Source organism: Nematostella vectensis, chromosome 1, assembly GCF_932526225.1.
Source record: "Nematostella vectensis chromosome 1, jaNemVect1.1, whole genome shotgun sequence".
Taxonomy (NCBI): domain Eukaryota; kingdom Metazoa; phylum Cnidaria; class Anthozoa; order Actiniaria; family Edwardsiidae; genus Nematostella; species Nematostella vectensis.
This window is the reverse complement of record NC_064034.1, coordinates 10483549-10506255: the sequence shown is the minus strand read 5'-3', so window position 1 is coordinate 10506255 and position 22707 is coordinate 10483549. Positions and strand designations below refer to the sequence as shown.

At 40.5% G+C, this 22707-nt stretch overlaps 3 protein-coding genes across 6 annotated transcripts; 1 reads left to right on the top strand and 2 right to left on the bottom strand.

Moving 5' to 3' along the window:
* Window positions 1-412: 412 nt before the first annotated feature.
* On the bottom strand, window positions 413-9590 carry LOC5507506 (reticulon-1-A). Its single transcript, XM_001628089.3, has 8 exons — window positions 9482-9590; window positions 7655-7881; window positions 5306-5345; window positions 3138-3236; window positions 2795-2864; window positions 2335-2381; window positions 1761-1819; window positions 413-1324 (listed from the first exon to the last, which is right to left on the bottom strand). The coding sequence occupies exons 2-8, from the start codon at window positions 7870-7872 to the stop codon at window positions 1231-1233; spliced, it is 627 nt and encodes a 208-aa protein (XP_001628139.2). The 5' UTR covers window positions 7873-7881; window positions 9482-9590; the 3' UTR covers window positions 413-1230.
* Window positions 9591-10091: 501 nt separating this feature from the next.
* On the bottom strand, window positions 10092-15628 carry LOC5507505 (kelch-like protein 40). 4 transcript variants are annotated; one of them, XM_032376153.2, is made up of 5 exons: window positions 15544-15628; window positions 14883-14943; window positions 13988-14289; window positions 12797-12994; window positions 10092-11630 (listed from the first exon to the last, which is right to left on the bottom strand). In XM_032376153.2, exons 3-5 carry the CDS (start codon window positions 14235-14237, stop codon window positions 11323-11325), a joined length of 756 nt encoding a protein of 251 aa, XP_032232044.1. In that variant the 5' UTR covers window positions 14238-14289; window positions 14883-14943; window positions 15544-15628; the 3' UTR covers window positions 10092-11322. The 4 variants fall into 4 exon arrangements, with proteins under 4 accessions (XP_032232044.1, XP_032232045.1, XP_032232046.1 ...); XM_032376154.2 differs by lacking the exon at window positions 14883-14943 and having other exon boundaries at window positions 15544-15601; XM_032376155.2 differs by lacking the exons at window positions 14883-14943; window positions 15544-15628 and adding an exon at window positions 14404-14545.
* Window positions 15629-15871: 243 nt separating this feature from the next.
* Window positions 15872-19280, top strand: LOC5507514 (gigaxonin). The gene has a single exon (XM_001628103.3). It carries the CDS (start codon window positions 16169-16171, stop codon window positions 18011-18013), a length of 1845 nt encoding a protein of 614 aa, XP_001628153.3. The 5' UTR covers window positions 15872-16168; the 3' UTR covers window positions 18014-19280.
* The last annotated feature ends 3427 nt before the right edge of the window (window positions 19281-22707 follow it).

Below are 22707 nucleotides of genomic sequence, written 5' to 3'. Positions count from 1 at the left end.
TGCTAGCCCAGCAATGTTTGCACACCGTGTTGAAAGGTGCTGTGAAGGAGTTCGCCGACATTTCCTTCATCTTGGGATCAACCCAGCAGCCACAACGCTGACTGATGTCGGTGCTGTTGGTACGGGGCTTTAGCTTTACCAGTGACCACGTGCCTAGTTATTCGATGCATTTCTAACACTGGTAAGGCGGTGAAGGGCAGCTGCGTAGCCAGGATTTTTAACAGGAGGGAGCCCAAAAGGGACTTTCAAGGCATTTTCTCCTGTATTTTAGATGTTTCATACATTTACTGTATTTTTGGCTGCTAGAAGGGGGGGGGGGGGGGGGCTAGGCCACCCCCTGGCTACGCCCCTGAAGGGTAATTTCTGAAAACTTTAGTAGATTTTGTATATTTAAGAAGAAAATCACTCCATATTTTACGCTTCTACGATGTTTATTAATATTTGATAATTATATGTTTCCATGATGCCTAATGCTGGGTTCATGTGAAATACCGAATTCTAAAGGGGTTATAATTAACGGAAGGTGACACATCGAATTGCGTCTTCAATCTTTCAATCAGTGTTATATCTACTCACATAGCTTATCGGTATGAGGGACAGAACAGTACACGTTGGACGCATTAGTGTTTCTGCTGTGAATATGCGACTAGCATTAAAAATCACGTGACTTTTTTGGTGGCGAACTCGCGCACACCGGATTTGGCGGGAAAATAACAACAAAAAACTTGTTATTCAGCGCTTACAGATAAGTCGAAAGTTTCTTAGTCAGAGAGGGCTTATTTTCATTGGAATATCTTAATTTTGTTAGTTGCTTTGACGTGACGACCACGGCCATTTCTGTGTTTATTTTGGCGTGTTGCTTCTTGAATAGTCTCGTGATTTTTAAGTGCAGTTATTGTATATGAGCTTAGGGTGAATAGTCTCGTGATTTCTAAGTGCAGTTATTGTATATGAGCTTAGGGTGTTATGCTAAGTGTTCTATGCTGCTCGTGTGTCAACCCTGTTCTAGGGGACAATGTAGGCGCGTTCATGCGGTCTTTACAAAGAATCAACCATTCGCAAGTAAATCATCATCGGGTATTGGCGATGACCATATTAGCAACAATACGGAATTTGCCTACGATAACAAAATGCCCGCTAAACCGGGAAATTAACATAATGTCTATTTCTCTTGCGTATGCGCACATAGTGGCTATGACAGATACGCAAAGATTGCACACCCATCCCCCCTCAGGCGGATTTGTCCTTGTCTTGATCCCCTGCCTTGGCTTTCTTAGTGTCTTCTACTGGTTTAGGTTTGGCAAGCGGTACAGCGGCGTTTATTCTGTTGATTTTACATTTCCAGAGTAAATAGAATGAACACTCGAAAGTCAAACAAATTTGCTTATATTGGGACGCGCAAAGGGTAATTGTGTAGTTCCAGAAAATAATCATACCCCCCCCCCCTATTAAGGGGTTCGGAGGTATGACCCCCCATCTGGAATTTCCAACCCCCTGGGAAAAAATAAATACAGTAACTGTTAAGGAAAAAAGGGCGTTTGAACCCCCACCCCCCTGGAATTTCCAATATCCCCTCAATGGTATGGATATTTTCTGGAACTACACATTGAAAGGTTCGTTCTACCCGTGGTGCTCTGTGTCATAGACTACGACAAGAAGTTTTCAATAAAAATTCTTTTTGGAAATAACACAACTGCGGAAAGACGAAAACGTCCTGTCGTCATGGCATCTCTCGCGGAATAAGAAATCAGGGTACTCACTTGTCCAGTAAATCGTCCACGGCCACCTTTATCGTGCTCATGGCGCTGTTGATCTCTTCCTAAAATCGCACGTAGAGTGTGATCGTCAGTCATATGTCCAATTAAAAAGGGGTTAATGTAGTGTGTTTGGGGAGACGGGACCTCCGGCTTATGACGTCTTCATCCGAGAAGACGAGATAAATCAATCAATCAATAATCCTTGTTTATCGAGGCTGGCATATTAAACCAATACACAGTTTTCTAACATATGGCCCTCGTAAGCATTGTAGGAACTGTCACTGCCAGAGGGTTTTTTGCGTCCCCAGTGGTTCTTTTACGCCCCTTCGGTTCAGGTTAGTGTAGTGTAGCTTGAAGAGACGGGACCTCCGGTTTAGTGTCCTTATCCGAATTTCTCAGTCGCCAATTAAAGCCAGGTTTTTCCCCATTAAAAATCCAAAGCCGACCTGACCTCTACCCCCGGTCCATAGGCTTAATAACAGAAGTCCCGTGTCACTTCGCTATCGCCTGTCGTGTGTTAACATGTCTGTTTAATGGGAAGCCTGCGTGCATCGTTGTTTAGCAGTGTTAGTCTTACCCTATACATGTCGTATGCCTTAGGGACGGTGAATAATCCGATGAATCCTGCGTAGGAAATTGAGTGAGCGTCAGTCATTTCTCGATCAAGCGGCATTTTGTGCGCAAATCGAGGCTTCCACTTTCCGGCTGGCCAAGGTTCGTTTACATAAACGATAGAAGAGCAAAAGGCGCCATGCTTAAAATAAACATTGCTCTAAAAATATGAACCACCGGGCTCGCTACGCACTAAGCATCAATAACACCTAGAACCAACACTGGACAATAAATGAGTCCACTCACACAAGCGCATAACTAGGGGTGGATGCAAGAGGAGGGTGGAGCTCCTCCCCCTTCCCTCTGTACACCGCCCTCTCCCCTCCCGGCCGCTAAAAAGACAGGCCCCCAAATATTCGACTTGAAATCATTGACTTCACGACCTCGCTCGGTAAATAAGATTCAAGCTGCGTTGCTTTACTTACCGATAAACGTGAGGGTGATACCGCTGAACCATTGGGCCAGATAGGACAAGATGTACAGGACGACGAGCAGCTGGTAGTAACAAAAACAGTGAAAGCATTCTCCATAGACCAAAATAGGCTCATATTATATTACGTTAACTTGGCCCTTGCTAGGACGCAAAAGTGAGCACAAGATGAACAAGCTGTTGAGTTCTTGTGCATGTCCGTTCGCCTGCGTTTAAGCATAGCCGTAACAAGCCTCGAATTATTGGGGGGCACGATACAGAATTATTAAGAAAACAATCTAGGGGGCACAGCCACGCCCCTACTGGTCATTTTCTTATGATCTTTGAAAATAAGTTACCTTGATCGAGTCGGCAAGGTCTTCCACAAGGAACAAGCGTCTGACGTAAACAGTCGAGTCCACGATGTACCCAGCAGCCCTTTCGCCGATCAGGTCAGCCTACGTCATGCAGACAAACGTTTTTTACTAAGACTTATGAAAGTAGAAAGGACAGGGGCTAACAATAAAGGGCAGGGGCTAACAAGTAAGGACAGGGGCTAACAAGAAAGGACAGGGGCTAACAAGAAAGGACAGGGGCTAACAAGAAAGGACAGGGGCTAACAAGAAAGGACAGGGGATAACAAGAAAGGACAGGGGCTAACAAGAGAGGACAAAGGCTAACAAGAAAGGACAGGGGCTAACAAGAAAGGGCAGGGGCTAACAAGAATGGACAGGGGCTAACAAGAAAGGACAGGGGCTAACAAGAAAGGACAGGGGCTAACAAGAAAGGACAGGAGCTAACAAGAATGGACAGGGGCTAACAAGAAAGGACAGGGGCTAACAAGAAAGGACAGGGGCTAACAAGAAAGGACAGGGGCTAACAAGAAAGGACAGGGGCTAACAAGAAAGTACCAGGGCTAAAAAGAAAGGACAGGGGCTAACAAGAAAGGACAGGAGCTAACAAGAAAAGACAGGGGCTAACAAGAAAGGGCAGGGGCTAACAAGAATGGACAGGGGCTAACAAGAAAGGGCAGGGGCTAACAAGAATGGACAGGGGCTAACAAGAAAGGACAGGGGCTAACAAGAAAGGACAGGGGCTAACAAGAAAGGACAGGAGCTAACAAGAATGGACAGGGGCTAACAAGAAAGGACAAGGGCTAACAAGAAAGGGCAGGGGCTAACAAGAATGGACAGGAGCTAACAAGAAAAGACAGGGGCTAACAAGAAAGGACAGGGGCTAACAAGAAAGGACAGGAGCTAACAAGAAAGGACAGGGGATAACAAGAAAGTACCAGGGCTAAAAAGAAAGGACAGGGGCTAACAAGAGAGGACAAAGGCTAACAAGAAAGGACAGGGGCTAACAAGAAAGGACAGGGGCTAACAAGAAAGGACAGGGGCTAAAAAGAAAGGACAGGGGATAACAAGAAAGGGCAGGGGCTAACAAGAAAGGGCAGGGGCCAACAAGAAAGGACAGGGGCTAACAAGAAAGGACAGGGGCTAAACAGAAAGGACAGGAGCTAACAAGAAAGGACAGGGGATAACAAAAAAGGACAGGGGCTAACAAGAAAAGACAGGGGCTAACAAGAAAAGACAGGGGCTAACAAGAAAGGACAGGGGCTAACAAGAAAAGACAGGGGCTAACAAGGAAATACAGGGGATAACAAGAAAAGACAGGGGCTAACAAAAAAGGACAGGGGCTAACAATCTCGTTGCTTTGAAAACTACCCAGTGCAATGCTGGAAACAAGCCGGGCCTCTTGCCTGAGCAAGATCTGTGCTGGTTATAGTCCTTCCGTACAGTTGATACAGGTCACGTTCAAGTATATCAGCGAAAATCATGGTCTATACCTGTCAGGGCATGACTAGTGTGTCCGAGACCAGGTTAAAGAACTGACGTGTATCATTTAAATCCCACCGTTAGGCTCAGTGTACTGCGATTTTCAATTTTCTGCTAGCTCTCTCGTCAATGACTGCTCAGCTGCTTTCTGGCCTCTGTCATTTATACTAACGGAATTGATACTTTTTGATTGGTCAGCGCCTTACGAAGAGGTGGCGATATTGGCGTGATTGGAAACGGTTGCAGTGCTGGCAAATGAAAAGGCTTCAAGGGTTTTGAATGAATGAAGCCAGAAGGCAATAGGTTGGAATTCGTCCGCAAGAGCTTGCAAGAGATTAAAACCCACAGTAATGGAAAGCGCCCCTGATGTATCACACTCTAAGGGTGCATTTTTTCCCTATCATTCTGGAATGGGAATGGTTGGTAGTAAATGTTCAGAATGGCATTCGAGTCATTCTGCTATAGGTAGCAGAATGGGTGGAATTGCCTTCACTCCATTCCGGAATGGGAATGCGGGATAAACTAACGCGTGCTTTTTCTATTCTAATCATTCTCACTCCGGAATCACGAGTTAAAAAAAAAACGTACCCTTAGTAATCTGAGAGGTATGTCTTCTAAGGGTATTGCTTATTAGTGTTCGGGAATTATTCGGACAATTTAAAACGAAATGGGATGTGAGATGTGTTTCTTACCCGGTCCTTGGATACGTTGATATCCTTGCTGAGATATGAGCTACAGACAAAGGAGAACAACAATGAGCACAATGCCATAGTCCGAATGACGCATCAGCCGATCAAGAACACACGCTGAACGGATGCATGAAACGTAAATAGGTAAAAATATATAGATTTAGGCACTGCCTAAAAGGGGAGCCAGCGTACAATCTATTTAAGCCATATTATAATAATCAATCAATCAATCTTTTATTGAATATTTTAAATGTAAATACAATAAGGGAAAAGCCGAAGCCAGGGGCTTATTAAGCTTAATACATATATGTATGTATATGTGCAATGTGTGAGTGAAGCCGTTCCGAAGAGTTCGTGATGCACAGTTGTAGAGTGGGATATGTATTTAGGTATATTTTTTTTTTGTTTAACCCGGAAAAACTTGTTTGAAGAATTGAAAACGAATTATAAGTTTTTTACAGCAAAATGGGTTTCTTTTTTATTCTCTTCAACATTTAAAACCATATCAGCTCACAACACATTTCTAAGCATAAGCATATTGCTTTTGCCAGTGAATGTGCTTCATACTTGCCTACACTGTCCAAATTCCCTTTCTTCCTTTCACATTGCACTACTAGAATTTCTTGATTTTTATAATTTTCTTTCAGTAAAAGGATAATAAAAGTTATTTGGTAAAAATTACAAATATTGGCTAAACAGTTTTATCAACCTTCTTCACTGTATTTTTGTGGCTACTACTCTATTTGAATTGACACTATGTCTTGGGTATGGTTTGTAAAAAATACTGACCCTCCTTGAGGTGGTTCATGGACCCATATTGAAGCATCAGGGTGTCAAGGGTATGTACAGCTGTTATTTTTGTACTAAAACATAAAATAGGGCTCGGTCTGGCATTAAAAAAAGATCACTTCCATGTATAGTGCTAAATTATCTGTGAAATAATTTCATTAAAGGTCAAATGTTACATTCTATACACCCATTTATTAGGTTGACTAATAATGAGAGTACAGTGCTGTTGATTTTTGCAAATATCATCTCAGATTCAAATAATAGCTATTTCAAAAGTAGATTTCTCACAAACCCCTGTGGAGTTGATTAGTGCAAATTGAAACTAAGACTTTTTTTTATTAGAAAACCCATTTATACCTAGAAATCTGTTTTTTTTTAGCAAGGGTCTTTTTGCCAGGGGGCCAATTTTGGTCAGTGTTTTGTACCAGCCACTTTGTCAAAGGGTGAATGAAATAAACCACTCTAACAAAGTTTCAAAGTTTCTGACTACTTTAGTTTTTTTATTAGCTGGTTTAGTTTTTTTTTATAACAAGTTTTCATTGGTAATTATTATCTATCCTTTTGTTACTTAGCTGTATTAATGAATACATCCTAGCATTATGCCTCTAAAGCTGGCAGCTGGGATTCATCTGAAAAATAAAAATGGAGAAAAGTGACAAAAAGCTACGGAATAATACTTAAGATATAAATGTTATGCTGCGCAAAACCTAATTAATAAACCTAAAATTAAAAATAATTCCAAGTAACATTAAGAATAGAAGATTAGTAATTTAATTATTAAGTCTGTTTTTTAGGGGCTGATGAGCCAGAGGTTGAATGGCCTTTTTTATAGGAAAAGCTGTAGAAAAAGAATCATAAGGGAAATGTGTAGGTAAAGCAGATCTTTTAAAAACCTGTAACCCCTTATGAACCTTTTTTTTTTCAACTGTTAATCTTATTGAGTGCTAGAAATATGTGAACACGAGTTTTTCATAGCTCCGACGAAGTTTTTAAATTGAAGTCTTACTTACCTTCTTTTTCCAAACACATCGTTTGTCCTTCCGTCCATCGTTTGTACGTCTTTATGTTATAAGTGTTAAGATGTGTCGATTTTCTTTCTTGGTTTTAGCCACGACGAAAATAATGCAAAAACTTTATCAACAATACTCCCGGTGTCGGCCGCGAGTTAGAAGAACAAAAACGCGGGAAAAATTAGACGCAGGGTTCCCGTGAGTGTAAATACAAAAACAATAAAAACTAAATTATTGTAAGTTTTGCTGTACCTTTCGGGGTTTTATTAAGTATGTAGCATTCTCGGATAGTGCTAAAATATATTATTGTATAATGATTTCACTGAGGTGACGTTTTACGAAGTTATCGCAAATTGTGCTGGCTCCACGGGCAGGCGGGCGACACCACAGGGTACCCGCGCGATGACCAAAAAAACTGAGTCGCATAGTTATATACCATTTCTCTATAACTATGGGGCTCTGGCTCCGCTATAAACATCCTCCTATCGTGCGGAACTTTTGCAGCTTCACATGCGTATAAGAAAATCACAAGACCCTTCCTTACGAAACTTACTTCAAGGGGTGTTGGAACTCAGTCTTCATGAACGCCGACCGTGCGGTAAACAGGAGCCTGATGACTAGCATGGGAATGAGGGCGATCATGGCAACTGCTGTGACCACACTCAGCAGACTAAACTGCGTCATACAAACCAGAAACACGAAACCGCTGACAAATACCACCGCCGTCACTTTGACGTCACGCCATAATATGATGTCACGAAATGTCGTCATAATTGCAGACTGGAAGCCAACAAAGACATGTTAGTGTCCCGGGGCCCCAAGGGATATATACCTTTTTCTTTCCCTTAGAATTAAAATATCGTAAGATAAAGGTACATAGAGTGGTTTTCAAAAACCCGTGAAATATTTTAGTACTAACACACTGTTAATGTCTTTGTTCTCTTTTGTTCTGCCTTGACTATTACACTTTAACAATTACATTTTGTTGCCCAGGATTTTAAAAATCACTCTAATGATAGAAAGCTGAAAGATTCTATGAGTCGTATAACATGGAGATCATGTTTATGGTTTCTGTGATAATGCCATTATTTTTATCTTTAAATAATACATTGTCACGCATGTCGGATCTACGAATTGTTTTGCAAAATAAATTTATTGCTTTCCCAAATCAGCCGATGTCAACTGATGCTTTCTCGCAATTGGTATTTTGCTAGGATGATGAAATGGCGGCTGAAACCACTTAAAACATTTATCTTAGCAACATGACTACAGAATTGAGTTGTTTTGCAGTGTATAGTAATCAACAGATGAGTCGCGGAAACACATGACACCGAACGACTAGCTGTCATGTCACGCCTTTCCCAAGGAGCCCGCCATTATTAATTTCATAGAACAAGAAACGCACCTCCAGTCTAGCTTAGCGATTAGCCTTTTAACGTATTACCCTGACTCTAGGAAAAAGTCATGCTCATTATCAATAAGGGTTTTTGTGCTACCGTATATTATTGAAAAAGCGTTTTCGCCTTTTTCAGTTAATGCTAAGAGAACGATATCAGTTTATAAAATTTATCTGTGAGGAAGCAACCGAGAGTTTCCATATTTACCTCTTTTTTTTCGTGCTCATTTTTTTTTATACCAGAAGGTATTTACCGCCAAAAATCCAATATAAATTAGTTATTTGCATTTTTTGCTGTTTTTATCCAATGATGATACCAATTAAGTGTTTGGAATATAAATTTATGGCGATGTTCACATCGATATAAAGATACAGAAAATAGAGCAACTTCGACGACATCCGGATATGATGGACTGGAATTCACAATGTGAAGTTTTGAACAAGTTTTAATTAATGTAATGGAGTTAGTGATAATTTCTAGTTAAAAAACATAAAACATGCAATTCGGTAATGTTTAAGAGGGGTGCAAAAGAAAATTCCAATGTTTGTTTTCCAGAGAATAATCGCTGAGAATTACCGAGTCAATTGGCGTCGATCTTCGCTTTCAGCTCACACCCAGGAGACAAGCCTATGCTATCACCTTAGAACCATACGGCTTGGGGAATTTAATAACATATTACGCGAGATACGGCGCACATAAACCTTACTCGCACCAACATAAGCGAAAATCACACTACCCAATGATCAAAGACAATAATGCGAATTATTGATCGAAAGTATATTCGAATATATCTATAGAAAAAGTGCAAAACTTTCAACCCAAACAAGGTCTGCGTTCCACCCTACACAAAATGAGATGCAAGGACAGGGGAAAAAACACGCAAATCAAACTCCTCTTTGTTAGGGTTCCTTAGAAAAAGCGCACACACAACTAATCTAAACGGAGGATTATACCGGCTAGAGGAGCTCCTGAGCCTTGCTTACCTACGAGTCCTTGGTTTGCCACTGTACAAATCGCTCGGTTCGGCGTTCTTGTTTCGTTATGGTAATGAGAAAGCAGACTTTTGACAGCTGGTATCAGCGAATCAAATATTCATGAATCAATCTGCGCAAAACTACACCAAACCGCAGGCTGAATCCTAGGTCGAGTTTGTTACTATAATTCTAAAATCAACGAAATCTTGTTTTTTGAAATCATTGAAAGGAATGTTTTGATAAAAAGAGAGCTACTTGTAGTCCTTTAAAAGATCTCGCTTAAATTATAAAAACTAAAACAAAAAAGCTTTCATCATCCTCAAAGAAGGTTTTTTTATTGCGTTCAGTGATGATGTGAAAAAAAAATATCGACAAGTATTCTGTAACAAGAAAATAAACAACTTATACAAAATGCGTAAAGACCTCATTGTTTCAAATGTAATGCTATATTCAAGTGTTCAAAATACATCCAGCTTCGGATACCTTTCTTTGTGAAGAATTCTTCTAAAGACATAACAATTTGTTTCCCTTATAAACTATGCATTGTGGATGATTGTATCGAGCGTTCAGAACTGATAATTATTTTTCCAGTTTAAACAAGTCAACACGATGACTTCGCTTGGCGCCTTTTTTTTTTATTTAGATCCAAGTTTTTAGGTGTATAACAGCTCTGTCCTAAAGCATGGGAGGGTCTTTAGTCCGAAAATGTGGCAACGCCCCCTAACAGGTAAATAGCCAAGGTGCAAGACAATTAGCCGAGTTGATAGGTAATTAGCCAAGGTTTTTTTCAAGCATTATATTAAAAACTCATCAAAAATTTTTTGCACGATTTATCACATATTACTGTTTGCGTAAATTGTCGTCAGGAACCAGCGCTAAGTTTCTCTAGCTCTGTAGATAATGTCATCAGAAATCAGCGCTCAGTTTCTCTATAAGCTCTGTAGATAATGTCATCAGAAATCAGCGCTCAGTTTCTCTATAAGCTCTGCACATTATGCCATCAGGAATCAGCGCTCAGTTTCTCTATAAGCTCTGTGTATATAATGTTATCACGAATCAGCGCTCAGTTTCTCTATAAGCTCTGAACATTATGGCATCAGGAATCGGCGCTCAGTTTTTCTATAAGTTCTGCACATTATGTCATCAAGAATCAGCGCTCAGTTTCTCTATAAGCTCTGTATATAATGTCATCACGAATCAGCGCTCAGTTTCTCTATAAGCTCTGAACATTATGGCATCAGGAATCGGCGCTCAGTTTCTCTATAAGCTCTGTATATAATGTCATCACGAATCAGCGCTCAGTTTTTCTATAAGCTCTGAACATTATGGCATCACGAATCAGCGCTCAGTTTCTCTATAAGCTCTGTATATAATGTCATCACGAATCAGCGCTCAGTTTCTCTATAAGCTCTGAACATTATGGCATCACGAATCAGCGCTCAGTTTCTCTATAAGCTCTGTATATAATGTCATCAGAAATCAGCGCTCAGTTTCTCTATAAGCTCTGTATATAATGTCATCACGAATCAGCGCTCAGTTTCTCTATAAGCTCTGTGTATATAATGTCATCAGGAATCAGCGCTCAGTTTCTCTATAAGCTCTGAACATTATGGCATCAGGAATCGGCGCTCAGTTTTTCTATAAGCTCTGTATATAATGTCATCAGAAATCAGCGCTCAGTTTCTCTATAAGCTCTGTATATAATGTCATCACGAATCAGCGCTCAGTTTCTCTATAAGCTCTGAACATTATGGCATCAGGAATCGGCGCTCAGTTTTTCTATAAGTTCTGCACTTTATGTCATCAAGAATCGGCGCTTAGTTTCTCTATAAGCTCTGAACATCATGTCATCAGGAATCGGCGCTCAGTTTTTCTATAAGTTCTGCGCATTTTGTCTTGACGTACTTTTCTAGCACTGTGTTGCATGTGTCACATGACTTGGTGTACGATGGGCATGCGCAGCCCCTGATTGGCAGCTTGTTGTAGCCCCAGCATTCATTCAGTTCGTTCACAGTCTCCAGGAGGGTTGCCTTCTCGCGGTTATGCTGGTCCTTCAGCTGTCGACATTCCCGAGCCTGCTGTTCCTTTAGCCAGCGGATGTTATTATTTAGGAGTACAATGAGATTGCTGGAGTCGATGTCGTCGAATTTCGGTTGACCTGTTGGTACATGTTCACATATAGAAGCAGTCTTTAGAAAAGTGTGATGGTTCATGTGATGGCGCATGCCAACGTTGTCGGCTTTTTCTTTCAAAATCATTGACAATCCACGGGCGATAGGATAGTTATGTATGGTTTGATGGAGATTTTTACGGTGCTTTTTATGGCTCCCATAATGACCATTTCCCTTGCTTTTAATAGCTAACAAAATGACCATTCCCTTGCTTTTTATAGCTCCCGAAATGACCATTCCCTTGCTTTTTACAGCTCCCGAAATGACCATTTTCCTTGCTTTTTATAGCACCCGAAATGACCATGTCCCTTGCTTTTTATAGCTCCCGAAATGACCATTCCCTTGCTTTTTACAGCTCCCGAAATGACCATTTTCCTTGCTTTTTATAGCTCCCGAAATGACCATTTCCCTTGCTTTTTATAGCTCCCGAAATGATCATTTCCCTTGCTTTTATAGCTCCCAAAGCGAGCGTACGCTATCTTTATTCAGGAACAAGGATCGATGAGCCCACCAAGAGCAAAAACGCCTGGCCAGTGCTTGATTCCCCACGTGAAATGTACAAAAACAAAATATCAAGATATGATGACGTCAAGTATATAAAAGATGATACATTTCCCGTTCGGTTCTGTAGGAATAAAAGGGAATCCATCCAAAACACAGCCATGAGGCCATGATGGCCTTAAAAGCTAACTTAAACCCCCCAGATTTTCCTAAAATCAAAAGGAAATAATAATGACCAGAAGGGGTGTGGCTGTACACCCCACCCCTCAGTTTTCTTATTGTCTCACAGTTTTTGGAGGCCTGCTATGGCTTGGTTGATGTGTGATCTTGATTCACTTTTATGCATTTTTTTAGACGTTTTTTTTTGTTATTAATAATGAAATAGTGCCAGTGAGAGGTCCACTCAAATGACAGTCTGCGTAGCAAGTGTTTTGTGAAGAATGGGGCGTGCACAAAAAAAGAAGGAGGGGGCGGGGGAGGGGGAAAAAGTTTCCTTCTCTCTCTTCTGTTGAAACTCCACAGAAACGCTTGCTATGCAGGCTACTCAAATGAAAGAAAATTGAGTATCAATGTTGGCTAGCACTATCCCTCCCTCCCTAAAACCCTTGGCAATGGGCCTGGCACTAGGTTATGGATATGTTGCCTTTCTTACCTTTCAGGTCATGCAACTGCATACGACTCAGTGACACCAAGCATTTGTCAAGGAGTTTCGTAAGGTTGAACTCCTGTGCAAGTAAGATTAGGTCCACAGAGCTCTGCTTTTGCAGTAATCTTTCTTCGCAGCGGGCTGTTAGTTTGGGAATCTGGTACTCACGGGCAAGCTCCAGTAAACTGCTGACATCATGGTGTTCTGGAAGTATGGTAATGTTATTAGCATTATCTATTATCTTAAAAATGTATACATAAAAATATAAATAAGGGGTGTGGTAATGGCCAATGCAAGATTTTCTGAGATCTCAAGACAGGGGTTTTTAAATTAGAGTTTTTTTTTTATAATTTGAGATCTGAGACTGAGATCTTCATCTTTAAAATGATTATTTTTTGTTTCTATACATTCCTAGGGTGAACATGTACGCTAGATAGTAATGATAGTATACTTGGCTTGGGAAAAAAAAGTTGAAATTTAAATAACTAAGTTTCTGTTTTTTTCTGAAAACAGTCTCAGTCCCTTTGTATTGGGAAGGGGTAGAGCATGCATAAGAATTCATAGATAATACAAAGACTCACAGACCTGCTATTTGTATTGGGAAGGGGTAGAGCATGCATAAGAAGTCATAGATAATACAAAGACTCACAGACCTGCTATTTGTATTGGGAAGGGGTAGAGCATGCATAAGAATTCATAGATAATACAAAGACTCACAGACCTGCTATTTGTATTGGGAAGGGGTAGAGCATGCATAAGAAGTCATAGATAATACAAAGACTCACATACCTGCTATTTGTATTGGGAAGGGGTAGAGCATACATAAGAAGTCATAGATAATACAAAGACTCACATACCTGCTATTTGTATTGGGAAGGGGTAGAGCATGCATAAGAATTCATAGATAATACAAAGACTCACATACCTGCTATTTGTATTGGGAAGGGGTAGAGCATGCATAAGAAGTCATAGATAATACAAAGACTCACATACCTGCTATTTGTATTGGGAAGGGGTAGAGCATACATAAGAAGTCATAGATAATACAAAGATTTACAGACCTGCTATTTGTATTGGGAAGGGGTAGAGCATGCATAAGAAGTCATAGATAATACAAAGACTCACAGACCTGCTATTTGTATTGGGAAGGGGTAGAGCATACATAAGAAGTCATAGATAATACAAAGATTTACAGACCTGCTATTTGTATTGGGAAGGGGTAGAGCATGCATAAGAAGTCATAGATTCTATCAGCCTTTTTCCCAGGAAGTGGAATCTCCTCCAATGAGGCTTCCTTAAACTTTGACTGGAACATGGCACGGAAAACAGGTGAACACATGGCCAGGATGGCACGATGGACATGGAATCTCTCCTCCTCAACAACCAAGACCAGATCGCTGTAGCCCCAGGGCTCAGAGAAGGATGGCATTTCATTATGGGTACTCATCACCTCTGTCTGATCTCACAGATCTTGACTGGAACTTGTAGCCATGCAAATTCTGAAATGAAAGATAGTTAACAGTCTACATGTGCCTTTAAAGAGACCACCACCTCTTACCAATAATACATTGAATTGTTATCATCTCAAGTATAGTAATGACTTCAAGGCGTACCAGGATAAGAATCAGAAAGAGTCCTTCACAGAACTTGCTCAAAGCTGAGGTAGGCGAAATTAAGTTGCTTGCCTTGTCTCTCTCTTTCTTTGTTGGGGGAAGTTTTCTCTCGAGCGACTAAACCCCTTTCTGCACCACAATTCCTCTTAAAAACAACACACAAGGCTAATATAGTAATGTAACTGGCTTTATTGAGGAAACAGTCAAGACACAACTTCAAATTATATTTTATTTTCCCGAAGGATCACGAGGGACTGATTCTAATCCTGGTTTGCCTGTGCTTCGAGGGCAGATCTGTACAGGACCCGAAATGATCCCAGGACCCGAAACGATCCCAGGACCTGAAATGATCCCCAAAAGTACCCCAACTGATCCCAGGACCCGAAACGATCCCCAAGAGTCCCCGAAATGGACCCCAAGGAATTGGAGTTACACTGAGGAGTGTATTTTTTTTCATTACATTTGTAAACCTGACTCACCAGACACAAATTCCTATCTCAAAAGGCAGTATCATCAATAAAATCAGAGTTCTTGCATTCCCTAGAAGGAATTAACATAAATACAGTATGCACAAAAAAGACGCAGCAAAAGGATTTAATATTGAATACTGAATATTCCAACAGGAATTATTTTGTATGGCATCTTTTGTACATAGCACTTTCTTTTAACAGACCAAGAAGGGAATATAACCTCCTATACTCTCCCCCTAGGTCCGCTACTGGCTTCATAGAATATAAGAGGATTCTCGATCCATGATAAGTAACTTATAAGAATGGTACACTTAAATATCTAGAAAGAAAAAATTCGACAAATATTCTGAATATCTAAAAGAAGCGCATATAAAAACAACATTTACCTCATAAACAGATTACTTAAATGGGCAAGTATAAGCATAGGCTACACCAACATCTACTTGAAGATGACAGAAATAAGCTATGTTTACTATGAGAAAGTTCGGAACGGGAAGATAATGAGTACTTATAACATTTCAGGCATACCGCGGCATCGGAAATCTTATTCACACCGAAAAATTCAAGTGACTAGCTTGATTTCAGAGTAACTAGCTGTTAGGATTCACAATATTCTTTTTCACGATAAATTTGTACGAGAAATTTAAACATCTAAACAATGAAAACTCACCAAACATTCAAGACTACCTTGCACCGCACAAAGAACCCATGTTTGTTTACCAGCTGTTGAGGGCCTGAGTACGAACTCACCACAGGTTACCCGCGTAATGCAAAACAAACCGGTACCCATCAATTCGTTGGCTATAATTAGATTGTACATTTTATTTTACACACTTTCTTTATTTTTCACACTTTCTAACTCTAAAGGAACTAAAAGAATCTTGAACTTAAATATTTATGAAATCGCTCAGTTTGTGAGCTTTAAAAAAGTTTTTTTTTTATTCGCCAAAAAATGATCGCGCCACGCTTTAATGACGTTCCAGTGTTAAAATATTTATCAACATAGGAGATTTAGACGAAGCCAAAGAAAGGAAGCCTAGCAAATAGAATCGATTGGAATCGATGTTGCGCGAGGTCACACACTTGAACACGCATCGCCAGTACACACGCACTCGAGCGTGAATCACTAACGCACATCACGCAAAGCTACGGAAGCGGTACGAAGGCATACATTATACTGTAAAAGACAACACGGTTTTACTGTTCAAACCCCATAAAAAGTATCAAGTAACCACAAAAAACTTTCCATCTATCACATCATATATCAAGAAGTATCGTTCTGAAGATTCTATGTAATGGACGCTTCTGCCATCACGCGCGAGGTTTCGAAAAAAACAGAAGTGCCAGCGTCGAATACAAACAGGACCGTCCCTCAAGACGATATCATGCTAAGGAGGGTAGACTCTGAGCAAGAAGGCAGTCTGGAAAAATTCGCTCAGCTACGAAAGGAGCATATCCTATGCGATGTGGAAGTGATAGTTAGCGATGGTGTGTTCAAAGCACACGGAGTGATTATTAGTATTGGAAGTGAATACTTTCGTGATCGTCTCACGGCAATCGCGTGCAGGGAGAATAAAAGGATTGAGTTGAAATACAAAATCACGAAAGGAACTTTAGAAAATGTGCTGGATTTCTTGTATTCTGGTAACATTAAGATAACTGAAAGCAACGCTTGTGCCCTACTTGAAGCTGCAGTTTATTTGAGGATTTCTAGCCTCAAATTTCACTGCGAGGAGTTCACAATCTCTCGACTCTCGCTCAATAACTGTTTTCAAATCATGGATTTATCAAAGAAGTTTAAGAGTGGTAAATTGGACAGGGCATCGATGGAGTACATTTGTAAAAATTTTCTCCATCTCTCGAAGAATGCCGAGTTTCTTTGTCTAGAGCCTGAATACGTGGAGAAAATTTTATGCTGCAAATTTCTAACGGTAAAGAAAGAAGAAGACGTATTTGTGGCTCTGTCATCCTGGGTACAGCACGATTTCAGTCGAAAGCAGACCCTTCCACACTTCTTCAAGAAACTCGATTTTTTTGCAATGTCAAAATTTTTCATTGCTGATCACGTGGCCAACGACCAGCTTATTGTAAGTTCCCCAGAATGCACGGCACACCTCATCAGAGTAATAAGCTCAATGTTGTTACCTGGTAGGGAGGATGTAGATCTATTTTTAGCGGACCGAGTCACGCATTCTTGTAACGTAGATTGCGTGATTTTGGCAGGAGGAACTGGCAGGAAAAGTCGAAGCATTATGTGCTATGTTCCATCGCGGAAAGCTTGGAGACTGCTAAGAGATACTCGTATCGACCGAGAGGGTCACGTGATGGCGATCAGTGAAAACCTCTCTTATATTTTTGGTGGACGCGCCTCGGAAAGCAAGAATTTTTTATCCAATTTGAACACACTACAACTTGATCCCGTTCTAAAAACATCGCAGCCAATCAGAGGCCCGGAACAAGATCGATATTTCGCGGCCGCGGCCATTTTGGATGGAATAATTTACATATTTGGCGGGAAAACAAGTGATCGATTTTATAATGTTACGGAGACGGTCGTCTCATACGATCCGAGCACGAATACGTGGCATTCTGAGCCTTCACTGACCTATCCACGGTACGCTCACTGTGCTGTGGCTCTACACGGAAATATCTATGTCATGGGGGGACAAAGTGGAAGCGGAAATATTCTAAGAAGCGTAGAGAAGTATTCCCCTCGCACGGGTGAATGGACTTGCGCGCCATCTATGACAATTGCCAGAATGTTTGCCAGCGCTGTCGTCTTGAAAAACCAAATTTTCATTACTGGAGGGAAGAATGGCTGGGAGAATAGCGAAATTCTATCCAGTACCGAGATCTTTGATGCTTGCACTAACGTCTGGACGGTGCTAGGCGCGCAACTTTGTGTAGCGCTGTTTGCCTGTGGTATCGCACGTGTCGGAAGTAGGGTGTACGTGTTTGGTGGCGCAGATGGCCTGGGTCGAGGACAAGGGAGTGTTGAGTGCTATGATGCCGGGCGTGATGAATGGACCATCACAGATAAAATGCCGTCTAAACGCGCCTTTCTCCAGGCTGGGGTTATAAGCCTCTCAAAGGAATACGTGGAAAATGAGCAAAACATCACACCAAAACTAGACGTGTAACCCTTGGAATAGTACGAATCAGTATATCTTGAAGGGAGAGGGGTGTGACAGGGCAATAAGTAAATATGGCGGGTGGTAAATTCATATTTGAGCAGCCATACAGGTCTTCTAAAATTTCACTAGAAAGAAACAGGTTTTGCTACGCCGATACCCAGAGCTTCGCTTGTGCCCTAATAAAGGCTATAGGTTATTTTAAAAGGGGGACAATAAAAGCAGATAAATAAAGGAGGTTATTGTATCATGTCAAGAAACGACCTAGTTCCAGGCCTCTGATTAGCTGCGATGTTTTCAGGGAGAAAGTGAAATATTGTAGTTCACCGCGACAAGCCCCACCCAATTCCACCAATATTTTAGGTCCTGTGTCCTTGACTTTCTTGCCCTCGCTGTTAGGCGAATCAACAACAAAAGGTACCCTGCGCAGCTCCTTTTGTAATTCGCCCCCAGACTCTCTCGACGGCGTCTAAGATGGCGACATACGAGTAACGGATTTCGTGTTTCTGGCTAAAACACTTTACTTGCTTGCATGCAGGCTGAACAGGAAGAAACAGAGCTAGGGAGATGTTATGACCGCCTTCCAGGAAATTCATTTATATATATTATCGTTTTTTTCGGTTTAATGACACTATTATCTACCATTTACTATCCTTTATGGCCATTATAACTCTCATTCATCAGAAGACTCAGTGTTGACCGGGGCCATCCAGAAGGGGATAGGGTTAATTACCTCCATTCCTACGGCAATGGGCAAATTGCGCCCGGAGTACACGAGTGTGTGTTGACACGTTTTATCAGTGTGCTCACGGATAAGGGGTGTGGTCACTGCGCATAGGATAAATGTCCAAAATAAGTAACCCGCAGCTATAAGGAGATGTGGCTAATAAATATATACATCACTATTTCATTCGTCAATATCATTATCCCTCTACTTTTGGCATGTGTTTGTATAAATTGAGATGATTCATATATCGCTGAAAGCATTTCAGCAACCCCAACAAAAGCACGTGTTTGCTCGCAATATATCCCATATATAATCTACCACGGATGTATAAGTCGATGCAGGAATACCATTGAATTGTTAGAGCGGAATAAACAAAACTAGGTTAGTAGAAGTTATTTTCTCTCTCGTGTGCGATCATGTCTTCTATACCATACCATTACATTTATTAGAGCGGAATAAACAAAACTAGGTTAGTAGAAGTTATATTCTCTCTCGTGTGCGATCATGTCTTCTATACCATACCATTACATTTTTTAGAGCGAAATAAACAAACATAGGTTAGTAGAAGTTATATTCTCTCTCGTGTGCGATCATGTCTTCTATACCATACCATTACATTTTTTAGAGCGAAATAAACAAACATAGGTTAGTAGAAGTTATTATCTCTCTCGTGGTGCGATCATGTCTTCAATACCTTACCATTGCATTTATTAGAACGAAATAAACAAAAATAGGTTAGTAGAAAATATTTTCTCTCTCGTGTGTGATCATGTCTTCTATACCATACCATAACATTTATTAGAGCGAAATTAACAATAAATAGGTCAGTATAAGTTATTTTCTCTTTCGTGTGCGATCATGTCTTCTATATCTTACCATTACATTTAATAAAGCGAAATAAACAAAAATAGGTTACTAGAAGTTATTTTCTCTCTCGTGTGCGATCATGTCTTCTAACTTCACCATTACATTTTTTAGAGCGAAATAAACAAAAATAGGTTACTAGAAGTTATTTTCTCTCTCGTGAGCGATCATGTCTTCTATACTTTGCTTCGAGTCGGCATACCTCCATATAACGGAAGCTCCGCGTAAAATTAAAAAGCCCTTGCCAGCCACACCTTTGTTCAACCACAATATAGGAAGACAAATTATGAGAAAAAAGTATAAAAACAGAAATAAAATATTATGGTTTATTTAATGAATTCGGTTAAAAAAATATCGCAAATGCTTCCCCAAATCAGTCGATGGAAATGGATGCTTCTTGCACATGGTAATTTGCTAGAATCTCAAAATGGCAGCTAACAGAGGCTTTTCAAGCTACCTTCGAGGCCTTAACTACGGTACATGTTAGCATGAAACACTTCAAAGCGTAAACGGCGCGCAGTCCTGGGGAGAGGAACACAGCCTGAATCCTCGTTATCACCAAGTCATAGAGGTTTAATTGCCAACAATTGCAGTTTTACGAGCCTACGATACTATCATAATTACAACAAAACTGCCATATTCAGAGAGCTTTATTAAGATCGAAAAAGTCATCTCATGGTAATATTTTGAATGTTTTCATTCAATATTCGAAGGCAAATTTTGTAAATTATTATTTTCCAAGTAGCCATATAAAAAGAAACTATTATATTTTATTTAATAAATTCAATGGAAAATATCGCAATAGCTTTTCCTAAATCCACCGACGGAAATGGATACTTTCTCACAAGATGGCGGCTAAGAGAAACCCTTTAAAGAACAGTACCAGCATGGGGCGTGAGCACCTGCTAGCTATTTTTCATTCAAGTTCAATCGCTTTTTGCAAAACGAGTAATTATATTTATCTTTTGCCTGATATTACTGTGTGTAAGCATACTGTTATTGGTGCAATTGCAGAGACGCTGTGTCAAGGTCTTATTGCTTTATATCGAAGTATCCACATTTATGGCTATATATAATGTCTTTTAATTACGTTTCCGAATAATTAATCTCTATTCACGCCGGAGCATGTCAACGGGACCTCGCCTAATGCAAACCTGATGGATATTTTTTTAGCAATTAAGACTGAAACTGTGAAATACATTGTATTAAGTGTCAATTGCAAGCTGAGGCGATGAATAGAAAACGGTGATTGATGCGACCCCCCAGCGGCGATAACTAAAATAAAATACCCTCCCTAAAACAAAATAACGCCGACAGCCTATTGGCGATCAATGCAAAATGTATTCGTGTATCGAGTCTTTAGAGGATGTTTTCAGAACTAACTGGAAGGTTCTTATCAGGGGGCATTAGAAAACGGCAACATAACCCCAGTTAAGATGAAATGTTTGCGCTGTAGGGAAACACGCTTTGTGCGTGTTATCGCTCCGGATGAAAGCTGTCTTTTCGATGCAAACAGGGGGAACATACGAATTGAACTCGTGTTCTGCATGTGGCGGCCTGTCAAGAAAGAAGGGGGCGGGGTAGTGAATGCCTCAAAACTGCCCCCCCCCCCCCCCCCCGACTGGCGGACTTTTTTTTTCATTTTTTTCTTTTTCTTTCTTTTTTAACGTTTTTGTTTATGTTGCAATGACCAAATTCTAATAAAATCATACAAAAAGTGACCATTATCGTCGTGTTGTGCTCGAAATATTCAAGTACGTTTTCTGCGTTTATTTTAGCTTAGGGTTAGGTTTGTTTAGTTTGCTATTAGACCCACTGTTCATTACCACCACTATTCAAAGAACGCTCTTTTTCCCCCAAAGTCAGGTCAGCAAAGTACAAGAGGAAGGGCAGTTCAGCCGTAAAAAAAAACTCGCTTTCCGTTAGATGTGAAAACACTACAAAACGACGGCGCCATAGTTCATCTAAATAACAGTCAAACGACTATATTTCGCTAGCGCTGTCATGTAAAAGCACTTTTGGGTGTATTTCTTAGAGTACGATGACGCGTATAAAGCTTTAATCATTTTTTATAATTCAGCGAAAAGACCAATATTGATGCTAATACCAAAAAGAATACTTCATCTTCTTACAGTGATTGTATTAAAGGCAATGAATACGTGCGGATATAGGGTTTAATATATCCATATCCCTCAGGCTACGCATATTACTTATCCGACTAAAACCTCCTGTAAATAAAAGTCTTGTTTAAAGACTAAAAACAAGTAGGAAGGTTGTTCCGGATTTTGTAATGCGCTTTAAGATCTTTTAAATAATCGTAGTCTAACGTGCCGCGCATACGCCATGCCCGCGTAAGTGTACGCAATAAACCAGTCTTAATTATCGCGCGCCGGAAGACCACCTTTGTATTTCACAGTATCGGATAATTGTGCGTTTGTGTAACCGTTTGCATTTCCTGTACTTAAGGGAATTGAAATGCGTCAAACCTGAGTTATCACCCGCTCGCTTAGGAAGGCTATCTTCTCCCCTGGGGTTCATTAACTAATATATTATCCTTTATCAATGGTATACGATACCAAGCGATATTCCCCTGCAAGCTATGATAGTGCTACCGCCATATCACAGCCTTATCCTGTTTTTATCCTGAAGGACGGTTAAGTGAGAAGCTAATATGTCGTCTCATCGTAAAGATCGGTGAAGCCTAATTCGCCGTGATATACACGATGCGGAACATTCGCGACAATTCTCCACTTGTGTCTAACAATGTTGCGCGCGCCACTGCCCCGCCTGATTTAACAAACGCGTGTGCATTAGAAACAACGGTTGTCGCCGCAGAGAAATTGTACGAGAATTATACAAAAATATAAAAAAAGAAACAGCTGGTTAAAACTTGTCCCAAAAAGTTCGGGCCAAACTACAAATCCCATTTTTCAAAAAAATAATCTTATCGCCATCGATTAGAGAAAGTGTATATAAAATCTTTCTGTTTTTCTTTTTCTTTTCATGTTTGCTGTCTTTTTTTCCCTTAAGCTAGCGAGTCAAGACTTCCCCGTCCCCTCCCATGCTCGTATGTAATTATCAGCACTGCTGATCTGTGTACAGTGTTTTACGG